The sequence below is a fragment of the Peromyscus californicus genome, unplaced genomic scaffold (assembly GCF_007827085.1).
Source record: "Peromyscus californicus insignis strain IS unplaced genomic scaffold, ASM782708v3 Scaffold_9__1_contigs__length_137607984, whole genome shotgun sequence".
Lineage (NCBI taxonomy): Eukaryota > Metazoa > Chordata > Mammalia > Rodentia > Cricetidae > Peromyscus > Peromyscus californicus.
In genome coordinates, this window is record NW_026294617.1 from 73,362,180 (window position 1) to 73,384,481 (window position 22,302).

Genomic DNA, 22,302 nt, shown 5'->3' on the forward strand with positions numbered 1-22,302 from the left:
AACCTGATTTCAGTTGCTGGTCCCTCCTTTTGGAGGCTCACAGCCATCTGTGACTTCAGTTTCAGTGGATCTGATGCCCTATTCTGGACTCTGTGGGTACCTGTGCACATGCCCTCAAAGACATAATAAAATAAAATCATTTTAAAAATCATAAAAGATAGTCTTGTCAATATTAAAAACACATTTAAAGAAGTGTTTGCCTTTTTATTTTTTTTAAAAAAAACTGTTTAATTTGCTTGTGTTATTTTGATACAGCTTTCCTGTGGCCCCAGCTGGCCCGGGCGCCTGTTCCTCTTGGTTCCACTTCTCAAGTGCTTGACTCCCACACCTAGTTTGAGACAATCCTGCTGTGTAGCCTTGTTGGCCTGGAGTTCACCATGTAGCCCAAACTGGCCTTCCACTCATGATCCTCCTGCCTCTGTTTTCCTGTGTTGCAGGAGTACAATCAGTTGTCACTACATCTGGGTGTGCTGGCCCACGTCTTTAATCCCAACACTTGAGAGAGGCCAGCCTGGTGTATATAGTGATTTCCAGGTCTACCAGAGCAATGTAGAAAGATCTTGTGTCAGAAAACTAAACCACATTGTCGCTTATATATAGTAAGTTATTTTATTTACTCTATGTATGTGTTTAGGTCAACAACCCGTGGTTGTTATTTCTTCACTATTTGGGTCTCAGGGATCCAATTCAGGCTTGGTGACAAGTTCCTTAATCTGCTAAACCATCTCTCTGGCCCTTCGTTTTATGTATGCAATTGTCTGGGCTGAAAAGTTCCCCAAGGCTAATTTTATTTTTGCCACATGTCCCACAATATCTTGTGTGCAGGTGATCTTGCTTTCTTGCTTTTTCCTCTCACTTGGCAGAGTCTGGCTATGTAGCTCAAGCTGGCCTTGGATTTACCATCCTTTTGCTTCTACTTGCTGAGTACTTTGAGTTAAAGGTATGTGCCACCAAGGCTGGCCACTTAGCACAGTTATGTGAATATGGTGTATGTTTCATTTTTAGACTAACAACTTGACTTGCTGTGTCTTCTTTTCCTTTATATAATATCATTGCTTTGAAAGATGTTGTTGAAACTTGATAAACAGGGCTTAGATTAGACCATAAAAATGAAAAATAGATCTTAGGATTTTTTTTTTCCAGGCAGAGTCTTATGTAGCCCAGGCTAATCTTGAACTCAACAGTGTAACCAAGGTTGAACTTGAACTCCTAATCATCCTGTTGCCACCTCACATGTGACAGGACTACAGGTGTGTGCCACCATGCCCAGTTTATGCTCTAAAGGAGAGGTTGTACACTCTCCCGACTGAGCTGTGTTCTTAGATGGTAGGACTGTTTACACTGCTCTCGAGTCTTCCTGGTGACGACAGTACTTGCCTTGTGTGTACAAATCCCTGCTGTGGAGGTATCAGTTGTTGCTGCTGCTGCTGCTGCTGCTGCTGCTGCTGCTGCTGCTGCTGCTTTTCCCTCCTCCTTCCTTTTGCTTTTTTTTTTTTTTTTTTTTTAATTTATTTTAATTTATTTTGCAATACAATTCAGTTCTACATATCAGACACGGATTCCCTTGTTCTCCCCCCTCCCGTCCCCCTCACCTTCCCCCCAACGCCCCCCCCCATTCCCATCTCCTTTTCCAGGGCTTTTTGAAACAGGTTCTAATTATGCAACAAAGGCTAGCCTAGAATTTACTATGTATCTGAGGGTGGCCTTTCAGTCCTCATCTCAGTTTCTGGATGGTGGGATTACAGGCATGTGCCACCATGGCTGGTTTGTTTTGCCCAGTTAGGACACTATGAAAACCATGTTGGATAAATTTGTTTGGCTTTTGCCCACTTCTTCTTTTCCTTCTATTTAGGTGAGCACATAGGCATCTTGTGTTAATATAGTTTACTTTCTTTCTTTTTTTCTTTTTTAAAGATTTATTTATTTATTTATTATGTATACAATGTTCTATTTTCATGTATCCCCACAGGCCAGAAGAAGGCACCAGATCTCATTACAGATGGCTGTGAGCCACCATGTGGTTGCTGGGAATTGAACTCAGGACCTCTGGGAGAGCAGCCAGTGTTCTTAACCTCTGAGCCATCTCTCCAGCCCTATAGTTTACTTTCTTTTTTTTGTTTTTGTTTTTTCGAGACAGGGTTTCTCTGTGTAGCTTTGCGCCTTTCCTGGAACTCACTTGGTAGCCCAGGCTGGCCTCGAACTCACAGAGATCCGCCTGGCTCTGCCTCCTGAGTGCTGGGATTAAAGGCGTGCGCCACCACTGCCCGGCTTATAGTTTACTTTCTTAAGATTCTATGTTATCAATAGACTCAGAATATTTTTTGTTGTCTTTCCCCAGGCTGGATTTTGATGATGATGGAGAAGGGAACAGTAAATTTTTGAGGTAAGAGTTTTGATTTTTTTAAAAAGACTTCTCATAAAGTGACTTCTGCTCAGTGGGCTGGAGGGCCGGCTGGCTGGCTCCGTGGGTAACAGCATTTTATCTACCACGCTTGATGATCTAAGTTTGATTCCCTAGAACCCACATGAACGGAGGAGAAAACTGACTGCTGCAGATTGTCCTCTGGTCTCCACATACTGGCTGCTGCACGAGCGCCTTCCCCCTAACACGTAAAAAGGAAATGTCCCACATTATTAAAGCCAGTGGGCTGGGAGCGTAGCGTGCTCGAATGCTTGCCTCGCATGTCTAAGGTTTGGGTTCAGTCCTTAGTATCAAAAGGTTATTTAAGCGTGTTTGTACTTCTGGCTTATAATGTATATGTTCATTGGCCTAAAGAATATGCTTCATCCTAAAACTGTACATTTTCTTATATCATAGGACAGTTTTTAGGTATTCTTTTTAGAGATAGCTTTTCATGGGCACAGAAAATTTAGAAGACTGTCCATAAGCCAAGTCATATGTTGATTCATGCCTTTAAAAGAATAGCAGGCTGGGAAGATAGGTCAGTGGTTAAGGGTTTGACGTTGCAAATCTAAGGATAATAGTTCAGATCCCCAGAACCCGCATATATGCCAAGTGGGCACAGAATCATGCTTGTAATTTCATTCTTGGAAGGTGGAGATGAGAGATCCCCCAGCAAGCTAGCATGCACAGTAATATTATCTGCAAGCTCTGAATTTGTTATTATTTTATTCCCTTCCCTCCCATGAGCCAGCCCTGCGTGTGATGAAATGATTCTGCCTCATCTAGTAAGGTAGAAGAGAGATGAAGCTTCATTCCCCACATCAACTTTTGGCCTCTTCATGCGTGCTCACCCACACTCATGTGCATCCACACAGACCTTTGCCAGTAACACATGCAGACGTGCATATACACACAAATGGAAAAAGAAAAGAATTAATTGATTAGTTCTCACAAGTCAGTGAGTTGGATTCATGGTAAGACTGCTCAGCCATCTGGTCTGTTGAAAGTTGTATTCAGCCAGCATAGTTGCCCCTCTCTCTTTCTCCATTCTCCCCTCATTCCTTGTTCCTGCCTCCTCCCACCCCCACTGCCTCATCTTCAAACAGGGCAGAGTGTCATGATGGCTGTAACACAAAGGGCAAGTCTTAGTGTACTTAACAAACCTTTGCTTCTGTGACTCTTACAACTTTTACTAATGTCTTGTTGGCCAGAGCAGCTTCTGTATACATGTCCTGCACCACTGTTGGAGAGGGCTACAAAAGGATATGGATGTTGGAAGGCATAATTTGATAATGTTCTACTCTGTCACACTCCAGTACCTGTTGACTCCTCTTTTAGGTCGCAGAAATTAGAGGTTTTGTGTGTATAATAAGTGTGTGTGTGCAGGGGAGGGGATGGGGTGGGTTGTCGGGTTGCAGGATCCAGGCCAGCCTCCAACTTGGAGACTAAGAGGGTATGCTGGTTTGAATGAGAATGTTCCCTCATAGGCTTGTATGTTTGAATACTTGGTCCCCAATTGGTAGACCTGTTTGGGAAGGGTGAGGTGTGGTCTTGTTAGACAGGGTGTGCCACTGGGGCATTCTCTAAGGTTTCAAAAGACTTACACCATTCCCAGTGTATTCTCTGCCTCTTGTTTGTGGAGCAGGATGTGAGATCTCAGCTAGTCCTGTCTCCATGCCTTTGCTTCCCCATCAGATGTTTGTTTCCAGGACTATCTGCCCAGGGGAGGCACTTCCCACAGTGAGTGGGCCCTCTGCATCAATTATTAATAAAAAAAAAATATCCTACAGGTTTGCTCACAGGCCATTTTGGTGGAGACATTGTCTCATTTGAGGTTGCCTTTTCTCAGATAATGTCTAGGTTTGTGTCAAGTTGACAAAAACCAACCAACACAGCAAATGAAAATAGTTCTTCTTGACACTTAGTGGATTTTAATAAATGTGAAGGAGGGAAAAGATTTTACTTTTTGTTATAAAGACTTTGTTGCTATTTCTAGATTTCTAGATTTTTATTTTTAAGTGTTTGGATGTTTTGTCTTCAAGTATTGCTGGAGCACCACGTGCATATGGTGCTCACAGAGGCCAGAAGAGGGCATTAGGTCCTCTGGAACTGGAGTTACAGATGATTGTGAGCCACCATGTGAGTGCTGGTGTTATGGGGTATCCACCAGAGAAGATTGCTTGGACATGGATTTAATACAATAGAAAGTCTTTATTAGCTGGCTGACAGCTACACTGAGTGTTTGGAATCCCAGTGTAGCACTGAGCCCTTCTCAGGGTGAGATTTTAGGAACAAAAACCATGTTCTGGGTTGGCATACTTCAGTTAACAAGAACAGTTAGCCAGAATCTGAACTACAGAAGCTAAAAAGCAAGGTTAGAACATTCAGAGTCTTTCCCAGAACTATGGACTTTGATGGATTAGGCCTTTGTTTTAGTTTTGGCAGGTGGTGCTGTCTACCTGCTGAGTTCACGGCCTGAATGGCACTTCCATCATGGAGTCAGTTGCGCTAAGGTCTGAAGGCCTCCTAAGGTCTGGGGCCCTGTTACACTAGGAGCTGAACCCAGACCCGCTGCAAAAGTAGCAACAGCTCTGTTGGGAATTGCTTTATTAGAGAATTATTAATTACAGTGCCATGCTCTCATGAACCATGGCATATGTATGAATGGCATGGAGGTCACTAGACTCTTTGTTCCTGTCCAATAGTTTTTACCCTGAGTTATTGCTTCCACAAAAGCATGTAGTCATTACAAAACTTACATAACATTTTGGTCCTTAGCAGATCACTATATATGTCTGTGGTCTCGTACAACTATAATGGGAGCCATAAAATTATTACCTATTAAAAGAAATTACTGAGTGACATAGCTATTATAACTTCAGAGTGAAAAGAATTCATCATTCATGTTTGTGATGATGTTGGCATAATGATACTGGCATGTTGATGTTGCTGATCATTATACATATGTATAGTTAATAACACTTATTATGAAAAATGACCGTCACTTGCTTATAAATGTACTGTGTTATAGTGTTTATTCCATTTTGCACTGTTAGTAGTTGAGCATAGGACCTACTGGATGCTAGGCAAGCACTGTACCATTGAGTTATCCCTAGCCCTGTTACCATTATTTTAGATACTGTAAAACATTGTGTCATTGAATTGCCAATTGTGTGAAGCTTATTCCTAATAGTTTTTTGCTTGTCCCGAAGAGGTAACATGTAGAATTGGGAGAAAATACTTGCAGATCATGTATCTTAGAAGCGATTGATATCTAGAATATGTAATGAACTACAATTCTGACATAGTACTGAGAAGTGATTTAGTATTTAAGATGAAGAATTGTGGGAATTGGAGCGATGCTCAGCTGTTAGAGAGCACTTGCTGCTCTTCCAGAAGACCAGGTTGGTTCCTGGAACCCACGTTGGGCAGCTTACGGCTGCTTGTAACCACAGCTCCAAAGAATCCAGTGCCCTCTTCTGGTTTCCATAGCCACTCAAACATGTGGCAAGCATTCACACATGCAAGTAGAAATAAGTGTTTGTTTATTTATGTTAAGAATAATTTGATACAACTTAGTAGAGTGGTTGCCTAGAATGCATGAAGTTTTGGGTTCGCTAGCCAGCACCGTATAAACCGGGCATAGTGGGGTACAGAACCCCAAGGAGAGGAGATCAGGAGGAATACAGGTTCAGGTTTGAAGTCACCCTAACCAGGCCTTGTCTATAAAAGAAGATGAAAAACCAGCCAAGCACAGAGTGGTAGCTACCTGTCATTTTAGCACTTTGACGATGGGGCAGAAAGCTCGCCGGTTGGAGGGGGCTTAGTTAGTTCTGCCGTAGTCTGGGTTACACAGGAGATGGTTTCAGGAAATAAAGACGAAAATGTCAGCAACAGTGCCTCTTGATACTTCAGAGTGGTTAAAATGGGGCTGGAGGTGTGTCTCAGTGGTAAAGTGTGTGCTTAATGTACGTAAGGCCTGCGTTTGATTCCTAGCACTCTGTGTGTGTGTACACTAAGAAATAAATACCAAATTTTATTCATCGAATTCAGTTAGTATCCACGGAGAGGCAGTGGATGGTAACTGTACAGGCATGCCTTTGTTACAAGTGTAGGGGAGGAAAAGACCTTCCTTCTCCTCTCAGCATTTTGACGACTGAGTTGATGAGACAACCTGACTGGAGGCCGAAAAAGAGGCAGATAGGTTGGTTACTATGTGCTCTGAGAGTAGCCTAGGGGCCCACAGGAAGACAAAGATGCAGTCAGTAAAATTGAAGAATTGATATGCTCTCCTCATAGGGATGGTAACCTAGGTGATTTAAGGATAAGATGAACAGGCATTTGAACTGTCCTATGGGTTAGTTCCTCTTCCCAGGTTGCTACATCTTCCTGGAGGGGATTTGTGGCCTTAAGAGAGGTTGCCAGTGTAGGTGTGTGATTGTGTGTTTTAAACATTTTTGTCTTTTTTTTTTTTTTTTTTTTTTTGGTTTTTCGAGACAGGGTTTCTCTGTGTAGCTTTGCGCCTTTTCTGGATCTCGCGCTGTAGACCAGGCTGGCCTCGAACTCACAGAGATCCGCCTGGCTCTGCCTCCCGAGTGCTGGGATTAAAGGCGTGCGCCACCACCGCCCGGCCATTTATGTCTTTTGTGTGTATGTGGACACATGTGCTACAGCCAATGTGTGAAGGTCAGAGTATAATTTGCAGGAATAGGTACGCCCTCTACCATATAGGTTCTGGGAATTGAACTCAGATTAGCAGGCTTGGCAGCAGATGTGTTTATCTACTGAAACATCTCACCAGCCTCATTTTGTTTGACAGAGCCCCACTTTGTAATCCAAGCAAGCCTGGAAATAATTGTATAGTCCAGGCTTTACTCAAACTCACTCAGAGCCTCTTTTTTCAGTAGTGGGGTTACAAGCTCAAACTGCCACACCCTGTCCTGCATTTGTTTTTTGTTTTAAATAGATCTGATTGTGTAGCTCTGCCTGGCCTGAAACTCCCAGAGATCTGCCTGTCTCTGCCTCCCAGTTCTGTGACTAAAGTTGTGTCCTAACGTTCTTGGCCTCCCAGTATTTGTTTTCACATTCCTTCTAATCTGAGTAATCAGTAAACTAGAACATGGTGTTGAGAGTGGCGTTTTCTGACTCCTTTGATTTAAGGACTATTTCTTTACAAACTGGTCCTCTTGTTGGGAAGACAGTAAACAGGCAAACAACCGAGATTACTTCAGTAGGACAGTCAGTAGGACAGTGACAGTCAGACTAGTGCTACATAACTGAGGGCCGATAGTAGATGGAGGGTCTCAGGGGCTTTGGGGAGGACACATTTCTTCTCGAGACTGAAATGGTGAAAAGGAAAGGAAGTGGATGGCTGGTTTGGCAGAGTGGCTCAGAACTAGAGAGGCTTCCTAGAAAAGGAAAGGGAAGTACAAAGACCTGGAAGCAATAAGAGATGAATGTGGCTATTGTTGGGAATATTAAAGTCCTTGCCAGTATGAGAGGGTAGTAGTAGGAACTGCCCCAGAGGAGGCAGTAGCCAGGAGCTTTTTGTGACCTTGCAGACGGCATTGAACTTTGCTTTCAGTAGAAGACTTAGGGAATAGTCTTGTTTTTATTTAATGGTTGATTTTTTTCCGTAAACACCAAACATAGATTACTTTCAAAATCAGTAAAAACAAATTAAAAAAAAAAAAAACGAAAAAAGAAAGAGAAAAAAGAATGCCCAAAGGTCATGGATAGACATTTCTCAAAAAAAAGATACAAATGGCCAACAAGCATATGAAAAATCAACATCCCTGCTCATTAGGATATATACAAGTCAAAACTGTACTGAGATGTCATTTATATCTGTCCCAATGGCCACTATCAAAACCAAAACAAAATAGGAGCTAAGTCTGGAGGCTGGGTCCACCAGCCTTCAGTGGGTAGAGGGAACCCAGTATCCAGGGCCACATAGTGAGATCCTGCCTCAGAAAGAAGCAAAAGCCGGTGGTGGGGTGGTGGTGGTGGTGGTGCACGCCTTTAATCCCAGCACTCTGAAGGCAGAGGCAGGCGGAGTTCAAGGCCAGCCTCATCTGCAGAGTTCCAGGACAGCCAGGGATACACAGAGAAACCCTGTCTTGAACCCTCTCCCCCAAAAGGAGAAGAAACAAGCAAAATCCCCCAAAATAACAAATATTGCTAATTGGAATTGAACAGTTGTACACTGTGGCAATATAAAGTGGAAGTCACAATGGAAAACACTATGGTGCTGCTTTAAAAGCTAAATCATTGTTACAGCTCAGGGTCAAGCCCTTGCTTTGAAAGCTCAAAGCTCTGGATTCTAGTTCTCATACCAAAAAATTTTTTTATTTTTTGAGACAGGGTTTCTCTGTGTAGCCCTGGCTGTTCTAGAAGTCACTTTGTAGAGATCTGACTGTCTCTACCCCCTGAATACTGGCATTTATTAAAGGCATGTGCCACCACTACCTGGCCCAAGTTTTTGTATAAGCTGTTTTGGTAAGACTTGAAAATTTTTATGTTTTGCCTACATGTATGTATCGCACCATGTGTGTGTCTGGTTCCTGAAGAGGTCAGAAGATGTCAGATCCCGTGAAACTGGAGTTAAAGACAGTTGTAAACTGCCATGTGGGTTCTAAGAACTGAACCTGGGTTCTCTACATGAACAACATATGTTCTTAATCATTGAGCCATCTGCTTAACCCCTAAATTAATTAGTTTTGAGCTGGATTTGATAACATATGCATATAATTCTGGTACATGAGAGGCTGAAGCAGGATGATCACTGTGAGTTCAAATCAAGCCCAAGCTGCCTAACAAGATGCTGTCTCAGAGAAGTAAAGCATAGAATGCTGCTGTTGAGATGGCATGGTCGGTCAAGGTGCTTGCTGCTCAACTGGGTGTCCTCCTTTCCATCTCTGGAACCCACGTGGTGAAAGGAAAGAACCAGCTCCTACAGGTTGTCTTCCAGCCTCCACATCTGCCCTAGGTCTGCAAACACAAGCTTGGTTTTGATGGCCTGAAACCTGCTGTGTGGACTGTGCTTGCCTCTAGCTCTGGTAGTCCTCTTGCATCTGCATCCTGCATGCCAGGGGTTCAGTACCAATTTACATTTTCATACACGTATATAAGGCAGTTTGAATGTATACCCCACCCCTTACCCTCCGTCATCCTCTTCCCACTAATCTCCTTCCTCTTCCCAACTAGTTCCTCTTCTACTTTCATGACTTGCTTTTTTTTGGGGGGGGGGTGGTGGTGGTGGTGGTGTTTTGTATAATATTATAGGACCAGCCTTAATATTACACTTCCCAGGGGTCCAGAAGAGACACTACCAGTGGTGCCGGAATGAATCTAGATACACGGAGCTCTTCTGTCCAAAATTCTGCCCACTTCTGTAGGGACTCGTCTATATCTTTCCCAAGACAGCAACACCTTCATGTTTACAATACAGCATAAGAATTGCAAGGTCCACACCAGAAGCTTCCTGGCAACTTCATTTGCAACCCGAAAAGGGGAAGAGAATAAAGGCAGAGTTAGATAGGAGCTGGAATAAATCAGATAAGGAATTTATGTGCTAGGAATATATCCTTACTGTGGGTAGGTGAAAACATTATGAGTCTATCATAAATGTGCTCAAACTATAAACTTACAGGTGATAGGGTAAAGAAATCTATGTCACTAAAAATAAAACTGCCACTGTTTTTCTCTGCACCAGTTTCCTGACAGGGCGGGGGAGGAGTACTGACAGCTAGTCAATCTGCATCACAGCTTGAAGCAGCTAGTAAGAGGAAACCCCTTTGATCTAAGGAGTTGCTCTGGGGCAATGGAAGATCTGAACTTGATTTGCACAGTAAACAAAACTATACATCTAGTAGCCTGTTAGTCTCCTCGGCACAGCGGGGGAGTTAGTTACCTAGAGGTTCAGCTTCTGAGAAACTTAGCTGTTTGCCAAATGGTCTATAGTATTGGGGTACACAAAAATCTCATAGCAGAAGACGGGCTGAAATATTAAAAGCTGGATAACACCAAATATTCATAATAAATGGCTTGCCTTTTGACAGACCCTTGGCCAGTCAAAGTATAGCTTTAATACACAGCTGAGTCTCTATAATATATTCTTGTGGCCCGCAAGTGGGGAGGGGACTTCAGCATTTCATCAGGGTTGCTTACCAGTAGCATGTGTGAGTGGTTATTTACAGGAACACCTTCTCTGTGGCTACTGTTTGTTTTAATGCGGTGGTGCAATGTTATTCATTAAGTGGCGATGTTACGTACGAGAAAGTCCAGGAGACACAACAAAACCCACTGTCAGAGTTTATTAGAAGAGAGGGACAGAAGGGAGTGTGACCAGGCCTGTGGAAGACACGTGCAGAGAGAGAAGGTGGGAAGGAGAAGAAGAGGGAGGAGTCTGATCCGCTTCTTATGGATTCCCCTGCACATGCGCATGTGGACTTATGGAGCTACCATGCATACACATAGATTGCATGATCACGCTGCATGCGAATTACACGATCACGTATTATGTAAGATGTAAGGCCCCTTGCTTGATTACTGAACTGCGCATGTACGGTCATGTAGCTAGGGGAGTGGCCAGGAATTCCAACATTCCAGATTCTTTGCTTATTATAAAAAAAGGTGGGTGAACAGGAATAGGGGCGCTGTGTCTCCGGAAAGCTGCTTCTACCTGACTTGGTGGGCATCATTTGGCTCTTGGGAGTGGGTAGGGAAGGAGGCTTCTGAGGTAGCAGGGTGTCCTGGAGGATTGTTGTCTGCTGCTCTGGAGCCGTCTGACAAGGTGCTGTCCAGGTGAATTCAAGCTGGCTCTGGAGCTCGCTGGCCTGTCCAGGTGGATTCTATGGAACTTGGAAGAGTTTTGAAACATATTAAGAAGCAGCCATGGGAAATTTAAAGTCTTGCGCTGGTGACCATGATATTGTAATGTTTTAGTACTGTGCTGTATTGGTTAGTGTGTGTGTGTGTGTGTGTGTGTGTGTGTGTGTGTGTGTGTGAGAGAGAGAGAGAGAGAGAGAGAGAGAGAGAGAGAGAGAGAGAGAGAGAGAGAGAGAGAGAGAGAGATTTGGAACATGCTTTTAATTTTTACCTGAGATAAGCCTTGTCTGAGACAGATTATTTTCAGGCACCTGTTTCCTTTATTAGTTTAGCATCCAGGAGACACAGGTGATCAACTGCTGAGTGCTAACAGTAATAGATTATTATATTAATGTCTGTTTTTGCAGAGCCCAGACCCTTTGGGGTCTGGGGGGTGTAAATACCTTTGGACTGTTACTGCTCCTTACCACCTGGGTATATACTTGATGATTCTTGTACTCCAGCTCTATGGTGATCCTGTAATAGTTAGCTGAGTAGTTAATTAGAAGAGGGAACCAGGAAGAGAAAAGCTTGTGGGGTGAAACCTCATTCTTCTGGAATTGGTGACAAGGCAGTGGATCCTGGTGTCCTCTGAACTTGAGAGAGAGCAGGGCCCTGTTTGTGTCACTGTGCATGAGGAGGAGAAGCACTGCTGACTGGTCTGGAGTGAGGCACATGGAGCGAGCAAGTGAAACGAAAGCTCCTACCTTAGCTGGAAAATCTCTTCCCATTAGGTACCCCTGAAAGTACAGTTAAGTGGTGGGGTCTGGTGAGGTGGGTAAGGCTGTCCCCCTACCCCGACAATAGGGAACGAGGAGAGGTGGGACCCCAAAACTCCCTCAGGACTGAGTAAGTGGCTCGGTGTCCACAAGGAAGGAAAAGTATCGCCCCATGCTGCATCCTGGGTTCCCCGTGAGCCTATCACCAATCCTTGGAGGTCTTTGTTTGATGTCCCTATGCCATGAGGTGCATGAGGGCAGTCAGCTGACCAGCATCTCTCTAGGTAGCACTTTGAACAGGGCTCCATTGATGGCCCGCGTGGCCTTTTCTACCACACATTTAAAACAGGGACCAGGAAGCCTCTATGCAGCCGCTGCCAGGATAGTGTGTGCCAGCATTTGGCAATTCTGTTCGTGGGCTTTCTCATTTCCCCCATGGTACCTTAAATGCCACAGCTGAGACTTCTGCCTGTGGGGTCAGGGGCCCTCTCTCCAGATCCTTAAGTTAGCCCTGATGTTGGGAAGCTATGGGAGACATGAGATGGATTTTATTCTGTATTCTTGAATTACTTTTTGTTTTGTCTTGTTTTGTTTGTTTGTTTAGCTTTTGATAGTTTGTTGGTTTGAGGACAGTTTTAGGAAGACCTGCCAGGAGGCAGGTTGTAAACTGATACCTGACTAGAGAGCCATCTGGATTATTACAATCCCAGTATGGGTCCTGATCCTAAACTCATTTGCATGCATCCTAGCCTGCTTCGAGACCTGTCCATGCTACTCAGGGCAGCTCGAGACCGGGGGACAGAGTGCAGGTGGGAGCCAGAGTCGGGCAGGAGCGGCCATCCCATTCCAGAGAGCAGAGTGGAGGTCAGAGAAGCAGAGGGTCTCTGGAGTCGGAGATTCCTTCCTCAGGTTCAGGAGAGAAAGGCTCAGCAAGGGAGGCTTCAGGGGGCTGGGGAGATGGCTGAGAGGTTCAGAGCATTGCTTGATCTTCCAAAGGTCCTAAGTTCAATTCCCAGCAACCACATGGTGGCTCACAACCATCTGTAATGAGATCTGGTGCCCTCTTCTGCCCTGCAGGGATATGTGCAGACAGAACACTGTATACATAATAGATAGATAGATAGATAGATAGATAGATAGATAGATAGATAGATAGATAAATGGGAGGGCTCAGAGCTTAGGTAAAAAGCCTGCGGATAAGGTAACTCTTTTCATTTGCCCATTCGCTGGCAGAAGTTAAATAATTCCCGTGAAATATTGGGATCCAAGCAGCCATTACGAAGCCATATTTACTGGTATCTAGGGATATTTAAGGCATTTCTTAGAGGAGGAGTGGGACCGAGAGAAGCCTTTAATCCCAGCACTCGGGAGGCAGAGCCAGGCGGATCTCTGTGAGTTCAAGGCCAGCCTGGGCTACCAAGTGAGTTCCAGGAAAGGTGCAAAGCTACACAGAGAAACCCTGTCTCGAAAAACCAAAAAAAAAAAAAAAATAATAAAATAAAATAAAATAACAAATGGGATCCCCAGTCTCAGGCATCCCCGAGGTTAGGGAAGGATCTGTGAATCAGCACAAGTTACCACACCCTTTGTAAAGGCTGGGGGGCATACGTACCCAGAGGACCTCCCAGGGGTCTGACAGCATTCAGTGCTTTGTCAAGAGAGAATGAGTCGTGGCATATGCAGTCTGAGGACACTCCACCTTCCCCCTCCCCCCTGCCCCAGGTCCGACAGCAAGAAATATATCTCAGGCTACAGTCGTGGGAAATGGTGAGGAATTGGAAAGGGAAAACTCACCAATCTGGACTGCTGGTGTTGTGCAGAGCAGTCTGGCGGCCGGGTAAATGAAAAAAGCTGGCAGTCGTAGATGGAAGAAACCTCGGTACAGGGTCCCGGATGCAGAGCCCTGGGAGAGCCTGCTTTGTCTCAGCACCAGTGTGGGTTTTAATGCAGCAGCGGTGCAGTGTTATTCATTAAGCAGCGCTGATACCTACAGGCTACCATAAATTCAAGAATTCATTGGTCATGTTATTTCCAGAAGACGGTGTTCCACAACAGTCTATCCCCTTCTCATAATTCTAAAATTGTTTCTGTCCCCTCTTATGGAATGGATCCTGAGTCTTGGAGGCTTTGACTGTCTCCTCACCCCCTGTGAAGTATTGATATACTGCTCAGACTGGCCTCCATTCACCTTGCTCAAGTGTCCTCTTCCCTCAGTTGCCTAAGTATCTGGGCCAGTAGAGCTGCAGACACATGTACCACCCAGCTTAAAGCAGGCTCTTAAGGAGTTGTTTGAATATCCTTATTTATGACCTTAATTTTCACAGAAGAATGGACACAGGAAAAAGACACACATACACTGTTCTATGGGTTTTTTCTTTTTTTAAAGCCACATTTTGTGGTACAAATCCCAAATGGTCTTATAATAAAAACCCAGAGCCAGATATCAGGGTGAAAGCTGAAAGATCAGAGAAGCAGAGCAAGTCACAGCTACCACCTCTTACCTCACCAACCCTTCAGCCTGACAGAGCGCGAGTTCCTGTCTGAAAGGATGAATGGCGCTGGTTGGTCGGCTGAAGAGTCACAGGCCATGGTTACCAGAGTTAGAATGGGCTTTATTAGAAAGAAGAGGGGATAGGAGGGGGAAGCCAGGCCTGGTGGAGCGGGGGGAGTGAGGCAGAGCAGAGAGCAGAGAGGAAACAGAAAAGGGAGGGTAGGGGGGTCTTTGTCCAGATAATTAAGGCTGGCACGTAGTCGCCCGCTGATGACATAAGACGTTAAACCCGGAAGAGTGAGTCCTCTTATAAGTCCTCCCACCTTATATTCCTTTGTCTGCCCAGCCATATCACTTCCTGTCTCAAGCTTCCTAGTGCTGGGATTAAAAGACCTGTGTCAGCACTGCCTGGCTCTGTTTCTCTTTTAGATTGGATTAATTTGTAACCCAGTGTGGCCTTGAACTCACAGAAATCCTCTGCTGGGATTAAAGGTGTGTGTGCCACCACTGCCTGGCCTCTGTGCTTAATCTAGTGGCTTGTTCTGTCCTCTGATCTTCAAGCAAATTTTATTTGTTCAAAATATCATCACAACATTAAAAAACAAAAACCAAAACAACGGAGTCAGGCATAGTGATTCACAGTTCTCACCCCAGTACTTGGGAGTCGGAGGCAAAAGGATCTCTGCAAGTTCAAAGTCCCAGGCTAGCCAGAGCTACATACCTGAGACCCCATCTCAGAAAAACAAAAATCAGAAACCATCAGGAACAAACAAATAAGCAAACAGCAAGCCCAAATATATCCCCAACTTTAGGGCCATCACAGACATTTCATGTTCTCATCACACCATCTTTATGTGTCCGATAACTTAGAAACATGACAGGTAATAATAGTCATCGGTTCTGAAGTTCGGTCAGCTGCCAGCGGTATGTGGTGCTTCGTGGCGCTCGTCCATTGGCTCTTTCTTGTTGAACATTTCTACTTATTTCCCAGCAGGATTAGATAAGTGCAGATAAGGTAAATGAGAGATTAATTTGAATTAATCTTTTCCCCACCCCTCCTTTCCAGATGTGACGATGAACAGATGTGCAGCGACAAAGAGCGGTTTGCCAGGTAATGCACGAGGACTTGTGTCCTGTGATGGGGTCGAGCCGTCTAAATGTGGGATTTAAGTTTTTTTTTTTTTTTTTTTTTTTTTTGGTTTTTCGAGACAGGGTTTCTCTGTGTAGCTTTGCGCCTTTCCTGGAACTCACTTTGTAGACCAGGCTGGCCTCGAACTCACAGAGATCCGCCTGGCTCTGCCTCCCGAGTGCTGGGATTAAAGGCGTGCGCCACCACCGCCCGGCCGGGATTTAAGTTTTATCTAGGTGAGAGTGAATTCCTCTGTGGAGTGTCTTCCTCTTCTGAAAAGTGTTGAAACAGCCTGTCATTGATGCAGGTGACCTGACTTGAAGCTCGTGGTAGATTTTTCACAAAATGCTTTTCTCATGTATGCAAGGTATACTAGTGTGTTTATTGTCTCTACAGGAATACACATTATGGACTTCTTGGGGTTGTTGTTTGTTTATTTGTTTGTTTATTTATTTATGAGACAGGGTTTCTCTGTGTAGCTCTGGCTGTCCTGGAACTTGCCTTTAGACCAGAACGACCTCAAACTCAGAGATCCGCCTGGCTCTGCCTCCCAAGTGCTGGGATTAAAGGCGTGCGCCACCACCGCCCGGCTGGATATAATTATTATATTGGTACAAATAATGGAAGAATTTTTATAGAAAATGGTGTTTACTCATTTAAATGAGTTTTTTCTAGATAATAAACTTAAAATTTGTTTAAATAAGTGTTAGATTATGAAATACAATTATTTTACTTTTTATTAAAGAGTAGTCTTTCTCAACCCAGAAACTGGCTTTACTTTTAGTTAGAACATTCTTGCTATGAGTAACTCTTAAAAAAAAAAAGAAAAAAAAAAAAAAAAGAGGGCATGGGGCTGGAGAGACGGCTCTGTGGGTAAGAATGCTTGTTGCTCTTGCAGAGGACCTGAATTTGGTTTCCAGTGTGCACATGGTGGCCCACAACTACCTGTAACTCCAACTCCAGGGAACTTAACATCCTCTTGGCTTCTAGGGACTTCCACATGCACACGATCGTACATACATACAGACGCACACATAAACACATAAATACTTGGGGAGCCATGATACTAGCTTCCAAGTATAAGCCTGTGCCCCTGTCCACTCTCCCCAGTACCTTGGCCCTGCTTAAACAGCAGTGTCTGCTTCAGTACAATGACCCCAAATGCTAAACGCACATCAAAAATCCTATCTTGACTGATTGGACCTAAGCAAGATCAGCAAATGTTAGCATAATTTCAGACACACTCCCAAGAACTCACTTTTAGGAGCTGAGGCAATATTTGGGCCCCTCATCTTCTGATATTATGTTTTCAAAACAGACAGGGAGAGAAAGGAAAGACTTAGCCGGGAAGAAAAATTGCAATGAACATTTAACCTCTCATATTAAGTTTGGCACGGATGACTTTTATTCTTGTATAAGTATCTACTAATCACTGAAAATAAATAAATAAATACTTTAAGCTCAATCCCTAAATCCAACAGTGAACGGAAAGGACTTATTCCCAAAAGTTGCACTGTGTCATACACACTGTGACACTCAGGTGCCTGTACTTATACATGTACATCATATAGACACACATAATAATAAATCCAAATTTAGAAAATACTAATTTTTGGCTGGGGAGATGGCTCAGGGTATAAAGTGCTTATCCCCAGAATCCACATAAAATCTTTTTTTTTTTTTTTTTTTTTTTGAGACAGGGTTTCTCTGTATAGTTTTGGTGCCTGTCCTGGATCTCGCTCTGTAGACCAGGTTGGCCTCAAACTCACAAAGGTCCGCCTGGCTCTGCCTCCTGAGTGCTGAGATTAAAGGCGTGTGCCACCACCACCCGGCTCACATAAAATCTTGATACAGTATCCTAAGAGTCTGTAATCCTAGTGCATCCTTATTGAGAGAGATAAGAATGAGACAGGAGAATAGCCAGAAGCTCATGGGTCAGCTCACTTGATGTATGTATGCAGCAGTGAACAATAAGAGTGACTCTCTCAGCCGGGCAGTGGTCACCTTTAATCCCAGCACTAGGGTGGCAGAGGTAGTTGGATCTCTGTGAGTTCGAGGCCAGCCTAGTCTACAGAGCAAGATCCAGGACAGGCACCAACACTACACAGAGAAACCCTGTCTCAAAAAACTAAAAAAGAAAAAAGGAAAAAAAAAGAATGACTGTCTCAGACCAGGTGGAAGGCATAGACCAACACCTGAGGCTGTTCTTTAACCTTCCAGTCTCTCTCTCCCTCTCCCCCCCTCCCTCTCCCTCTCCCTCTCCCTCTCCCTCTTCCTCTCCCTCTCCCTCTCCCTCTCCCTCCCCCCCCCCCCCTCTCTCTCTCTCTCTCTCTCTCTCTCTCACACACACACACACACTACACACACACACACACACACACAGAGTTGAGTTTGTAACCCCCTCAAAAATGAGTAATTTTATTTTTAAATGTTGTATTTAATTGAGTACTTTTAAATGACTTGTTTTTAATTGTGCTTATGTGTGTCTGTGTATGGAGGCCATAAGAGGACATCAGACTCCTGGAAGAGCAACAAGCACACTTAACCACTGAGTTGTTTCTATAGCCCAGTGAATACTGACTGAAGATTTCATTACATTGATTGATTGATTGATTAACAGACACAGAGAGACAGAGAGAGAGAGAGACAGAGACAGAGAGACAGAGAGAGAGAGAGAGAGAGAGATAAAGAGAGACAGAGACAGAGAGACAGAGACAGAGAGAGAGAGACAGAGACAGAGAGAGAGAGAGAGAGAGACAGAGACAGAGAGAGAGAGCGCGAGCTGCATTCCACATGTGGAGCTTAGAGGACAGCTTCTGGGGTGGATTCTTGCCTTCCACCTGTGAATCACAGTGATCAAACTCAGATCTTTAGGCTTGGCAGTAAGCATCTTAACCCACTGAGCCATCCTGCCAGCCCTTCTCTGAGTACTTATTAATAGTATTCAGTCGTTGCTGATCCTGCCTGTCTGGGGTCCACTTTGAGGCTACGATCTAGAGAACCAAGAATTATCAGGCAGTCTTTCGGGCCACAAGAATATATCATAGAGTTTCAGCTGTGTATTAAGGCTATACTTTGACCGGCCAAGGGTCTGTCAAATGGGAAGGAATATTTGGTGTTATACAGCCTTAATATTCAGCTGCGTCTTGCTGTGAATTTCTTGTGGGCCCATATATTACTAGACCATTTGTCAAACAGTTCAGCTTCTCAGACATGCTGAACTCCTAGGTTACTAACTCCCCGCTGAGCCTAGGAGACAAGCAGGCTGTAGATGCATAGCTTTGTGTGCATGGCAGAGAGATTGACTGAGGACAGTAGGGCTTTCTGCATTATTAGGTGCAGTGAGGACTGGAGCGGAATTCCAAAGGAAAACTGTGGGGCCAGAGAAAAGAGAGGAAGACAGAGATTCTGTGGAGGGTAAGGTAGATCTCTGGTAGAGTTTATCAGGGCCAGGGTAAGGAACCAGGAAGGACAGATGGAGGATGAAGATGAGACCAAAACCATAAGGACTCAGTTATTCCCAGGGCTGTGAGGGGACAGAAGAAGTAGGTACAGAGAGGAACTAAGACTCAGGACGGAACTGAAGCTGTATAGATAGTTTGGTCATAAAGGAATAAAGTAACGTCAAAAGAGCGTAGTGTACATAGATTCTTTCTCTCAGATAACCCCATGCCTGATGTAGCATCTTCCCCAGGACTCTGGGAGGAATTTTCTTAGGGCTGGAACTTGGGGAAATCCCGTTGTCTTTAAGGCAGAGTAGATTAAAACTCTTAGAAACAGTGTTGGCTGTATATAGTGTTGATTGAAGAGAGCTGGTAGGTGGTAGGTGAGTAATAGGTAGAGGGAGGGAGGGAGGGAATTAGATAGAAGCTGCTGGACTATTAGGACAGCTTTGAAATCACGAGTGCCTGGGCACAGAAAAGTGGCCTTGACGCTAGGGAAAGAGTTTATTAGAACCTTGAAATAAACGAAATCTTAAGTATGCAAATAATCTCCGAAGTGAAATCTTTGTGGTAATAACCTTTCAGATTCTGTTAAAAAGTCAAGCCATAAAACTGGATGTGGCAGTGTATTATTGTAATATCAGTGCTGTGGAGGTGGTGGCAAGAGATTAGAAGTCCTAGGTTAGGGGCTGGAGAGATGGCTCCGCAGTTAAGAACACTGGCTCCTCCTGCAGAAGACAGGGATTCAATTTCCAGCACCCACGTGGTGGTTCACAACCATCTATCTATGAGTCCAGTTCCAAGGGATCTTACACCCTTTTTTGGACTTCATGGGCCTTGCACACATGTGGCACTCATGTATACATATAAGCAAAACATATACATAAAAATAAAAATAGAGGGGTTGGGGATTTAGCTCAGTGGTAGAGTGCTTGCAAGCACAAGGCCCTGGGTTCGATCCTCAGCTCCAAAAACAATAAATAGATAGATAGATAGATAGATAGATAGATAGATAGATAGATAGATAGATAGATAAAAATAGATAATTTTTTAAAAAATTTGGCATCCAGGCACTGGTAGCACATGCCTTTAATCACAGCACTCGGATGGATCTCTGTGGACTTCAGAGCAAGTTCCAGATCATCATTAAGGCAGGTAATATAGGCCTAGTCTCTTGACTGAAATTTTATCAAGCCATAAAAACACAACCTGGAGTATTTTAATCTACCTATGTCCTATTTTGTTCAGAAATATTGGAGTAGACAAGAGATTATAACTCTACTAATAATACTAAAAGGAATTTTAAAACAAAAATTCATTTCTTTCTTTTTTTTTCAATTGTTTTTTCAAGACAGGGTTTCTCTGTGTAGCCTTGGAATTCTCTCTGTAGACCACGCTGGCCTCGAACTCAGAACTCAGAGGTCCGCCTACCTCTACCTCCTGAGTGCTGGGATTAAAGGCATGTACCACACCACCAGGCTAAGGAAGGTTTTCTAAATGATTTTAAAACATGACCTATTGAGATTCTTTCTTTAAACATTAGTTGATTGTGTATATGTTTGTGTCTATGTGCATGTGGATATGTGCCTATGAGAGCATGTGCCCATGGAAACCACAGGATTCCCTGGAGTTGGATTTATAGGCAGTTGTGAACTGCCCAACATAGGTGCTAGGAACCAGACTCAAGTCCTCTTCCAGAACAGTGTGTGCTCTTAACCTCTGAGCCGTATTTCCAGTCTTGTTTGTTTGTTTGTTTGTTAAGGTGTCACCAGCCCTGGCTTTCCTGGAACCTGCAGGCATAATTTTGCCTTTTTTTTCCCCGATTGCTAGGATTGAAGTTGAACATCACCACAGTCAGCTCTTCTTTTCTGCTGACCATTCTTGAGTATGTATCTGTGCATGTAGAGACCAGAGGACAGCTTCAGGTGCCATTCATCAGGAGCCTTCCTTTTTTTTTTCTCCACCCCCCGCAGACAGGGTCTCATTTCTCTTTCTTGGAATGCACCAAGTTGGCTAGGCCGTTGTTGGATGAGCCCCTGGGATCCTCCTATCTCTGCCTTTCCAGTGCCAAGATTCCAAGGATTTTACATTTCTATTTTATTGGAATTTTCCCATATACTGCAAAAATAATAATAATCACTATTATTATTATTAAACTCAATATTATTATTATTAGTAAAGCTCAAGTTTTACTCTTGCAAATCCCTAGGCACAAGCAGGTCTCCTATTTTACCTTCCCTAGTAGCTGGGACTACAAGGCCCCTGCTTCCCGCTGTGTCCATCCTAAGCCAGAGTCTTAGGAAGTTATTTTATTTGCATGGCTCACTTTATTGTCTTGGTTTATATGAGACAGTCTCTCTGGCCTGTTGCTCAATTCTCATGTTCATATGTGATCTACCATTGAGATACATACTCCTTGTCATTATCTTAAATTTTTTTTTTTTTGTTTTTGTTTTTGTTTTTCGAGACAAGGTTTCTCTGTGTAGCTTTGCGCCTTTTCCTGGAACTCACTTGGTAGCCCAGGCTGGCCTCGAACTCACAGAGATCCGCCTGCCTCTGCCTCCTGAGTGCTGGGATTAAAGGCGTGTGCCACCACCGCCCGGCTTAAAATTTTTTTAAATTTACTTATTTTATCTGTTTTTCCTATTGCATGCATGTATGCCTCTGCAGCCCGCATATGCATGCCTGATGTCCATAGAGGACAGAAGAGGGCATCAGATCTTCTAGAATGGGAACAAGAGACTGTCATGAATTGTCATGTGGTTTCGGAGAATTGAACTCAGGACCTCTGGAAGAGCAGCCAGTGCTCTTAACTACTGACCCATCTCTCCAGCTCCATTGTCATTTTTAATAGCCAGACTTTTTGATCTGTTAATATTAATATATTTTACTTAGATAATTTATTTGAGGCTTATTTCTCTTAAAGTAAGTACTGATGCAGTAAATTAACTAATACCTTATTTTTTCAGTTGCTCCGCCCACTCCGTTTTGTGGGGTGAGGTTTTTGAGATGGTCTTTCTGCATAGTCCTGGTTATGATGGAACTGACTATGTAGACCAGGCTGGCCCTGAACTCCTCAAGGGCTGAAATTAAAGGTATATATACCACCACAACTGGCCCCTGCCCCCTGCCACCCATTCTTAACAGAATCTTGGTTTTCTGGAAGAATTTAGTGATAGCTTTTGTCTTTTTCCAAGAGAGAAGGAACTGATACTGGTTAAACTATAGAAAAAGTGCTTAGGTGACTA

The 22,302-nt window shown here is 43.8% G+C and overlaps 1 protein-coding gene and 1 long non-coding RNA gene across 6 annotated transcripts in view; one reads left to right on the forward strand and one right to left on the reverse strand.

Annotated features, from left to right (window-relative positions):
- Positions 1 to 22,302, forward strand: part of Arnt (aryl hydrocarbon receptor nuclear translocator) — an 87,047-nt gene that overhangs the window by 20,762 nt on the left and 43,983 nt on the right. For all 5 annotated transcript variants that reach the window (XM_052731990.1, XM_052731989.1, XM_052731992.1 and 2 more), the window contains exons 3-4: positions 2,339 to 2,383; positions 15,549 to 15,593. In XM_052731990.1, coding sequence (XP_052587950.1) covers positions 2,339 to 2,383; positions 15,549 to 15,593 — 90 coding nt within the window. The remainder of the gene's footprint in view (positions 1 to 2,338; positions 2,384 to 15,548; positions 15,594 to 22,302) is intronic.
- On the reverse strand, positions 8,133 to 15,541 carry LOC128106483 (uncharacterized). The gene is made up of 3 exons (XR_008216724.1): positions 14,493 to 15,541; positions 13,786 to 13,985; positions 8,133 to 11,264 (listed from the first exon to the last, which is right to left on the reverse strand). It is a non-coding gene; the product is annotated as an uncharacterized LOC128106483 (long non-coding RNA).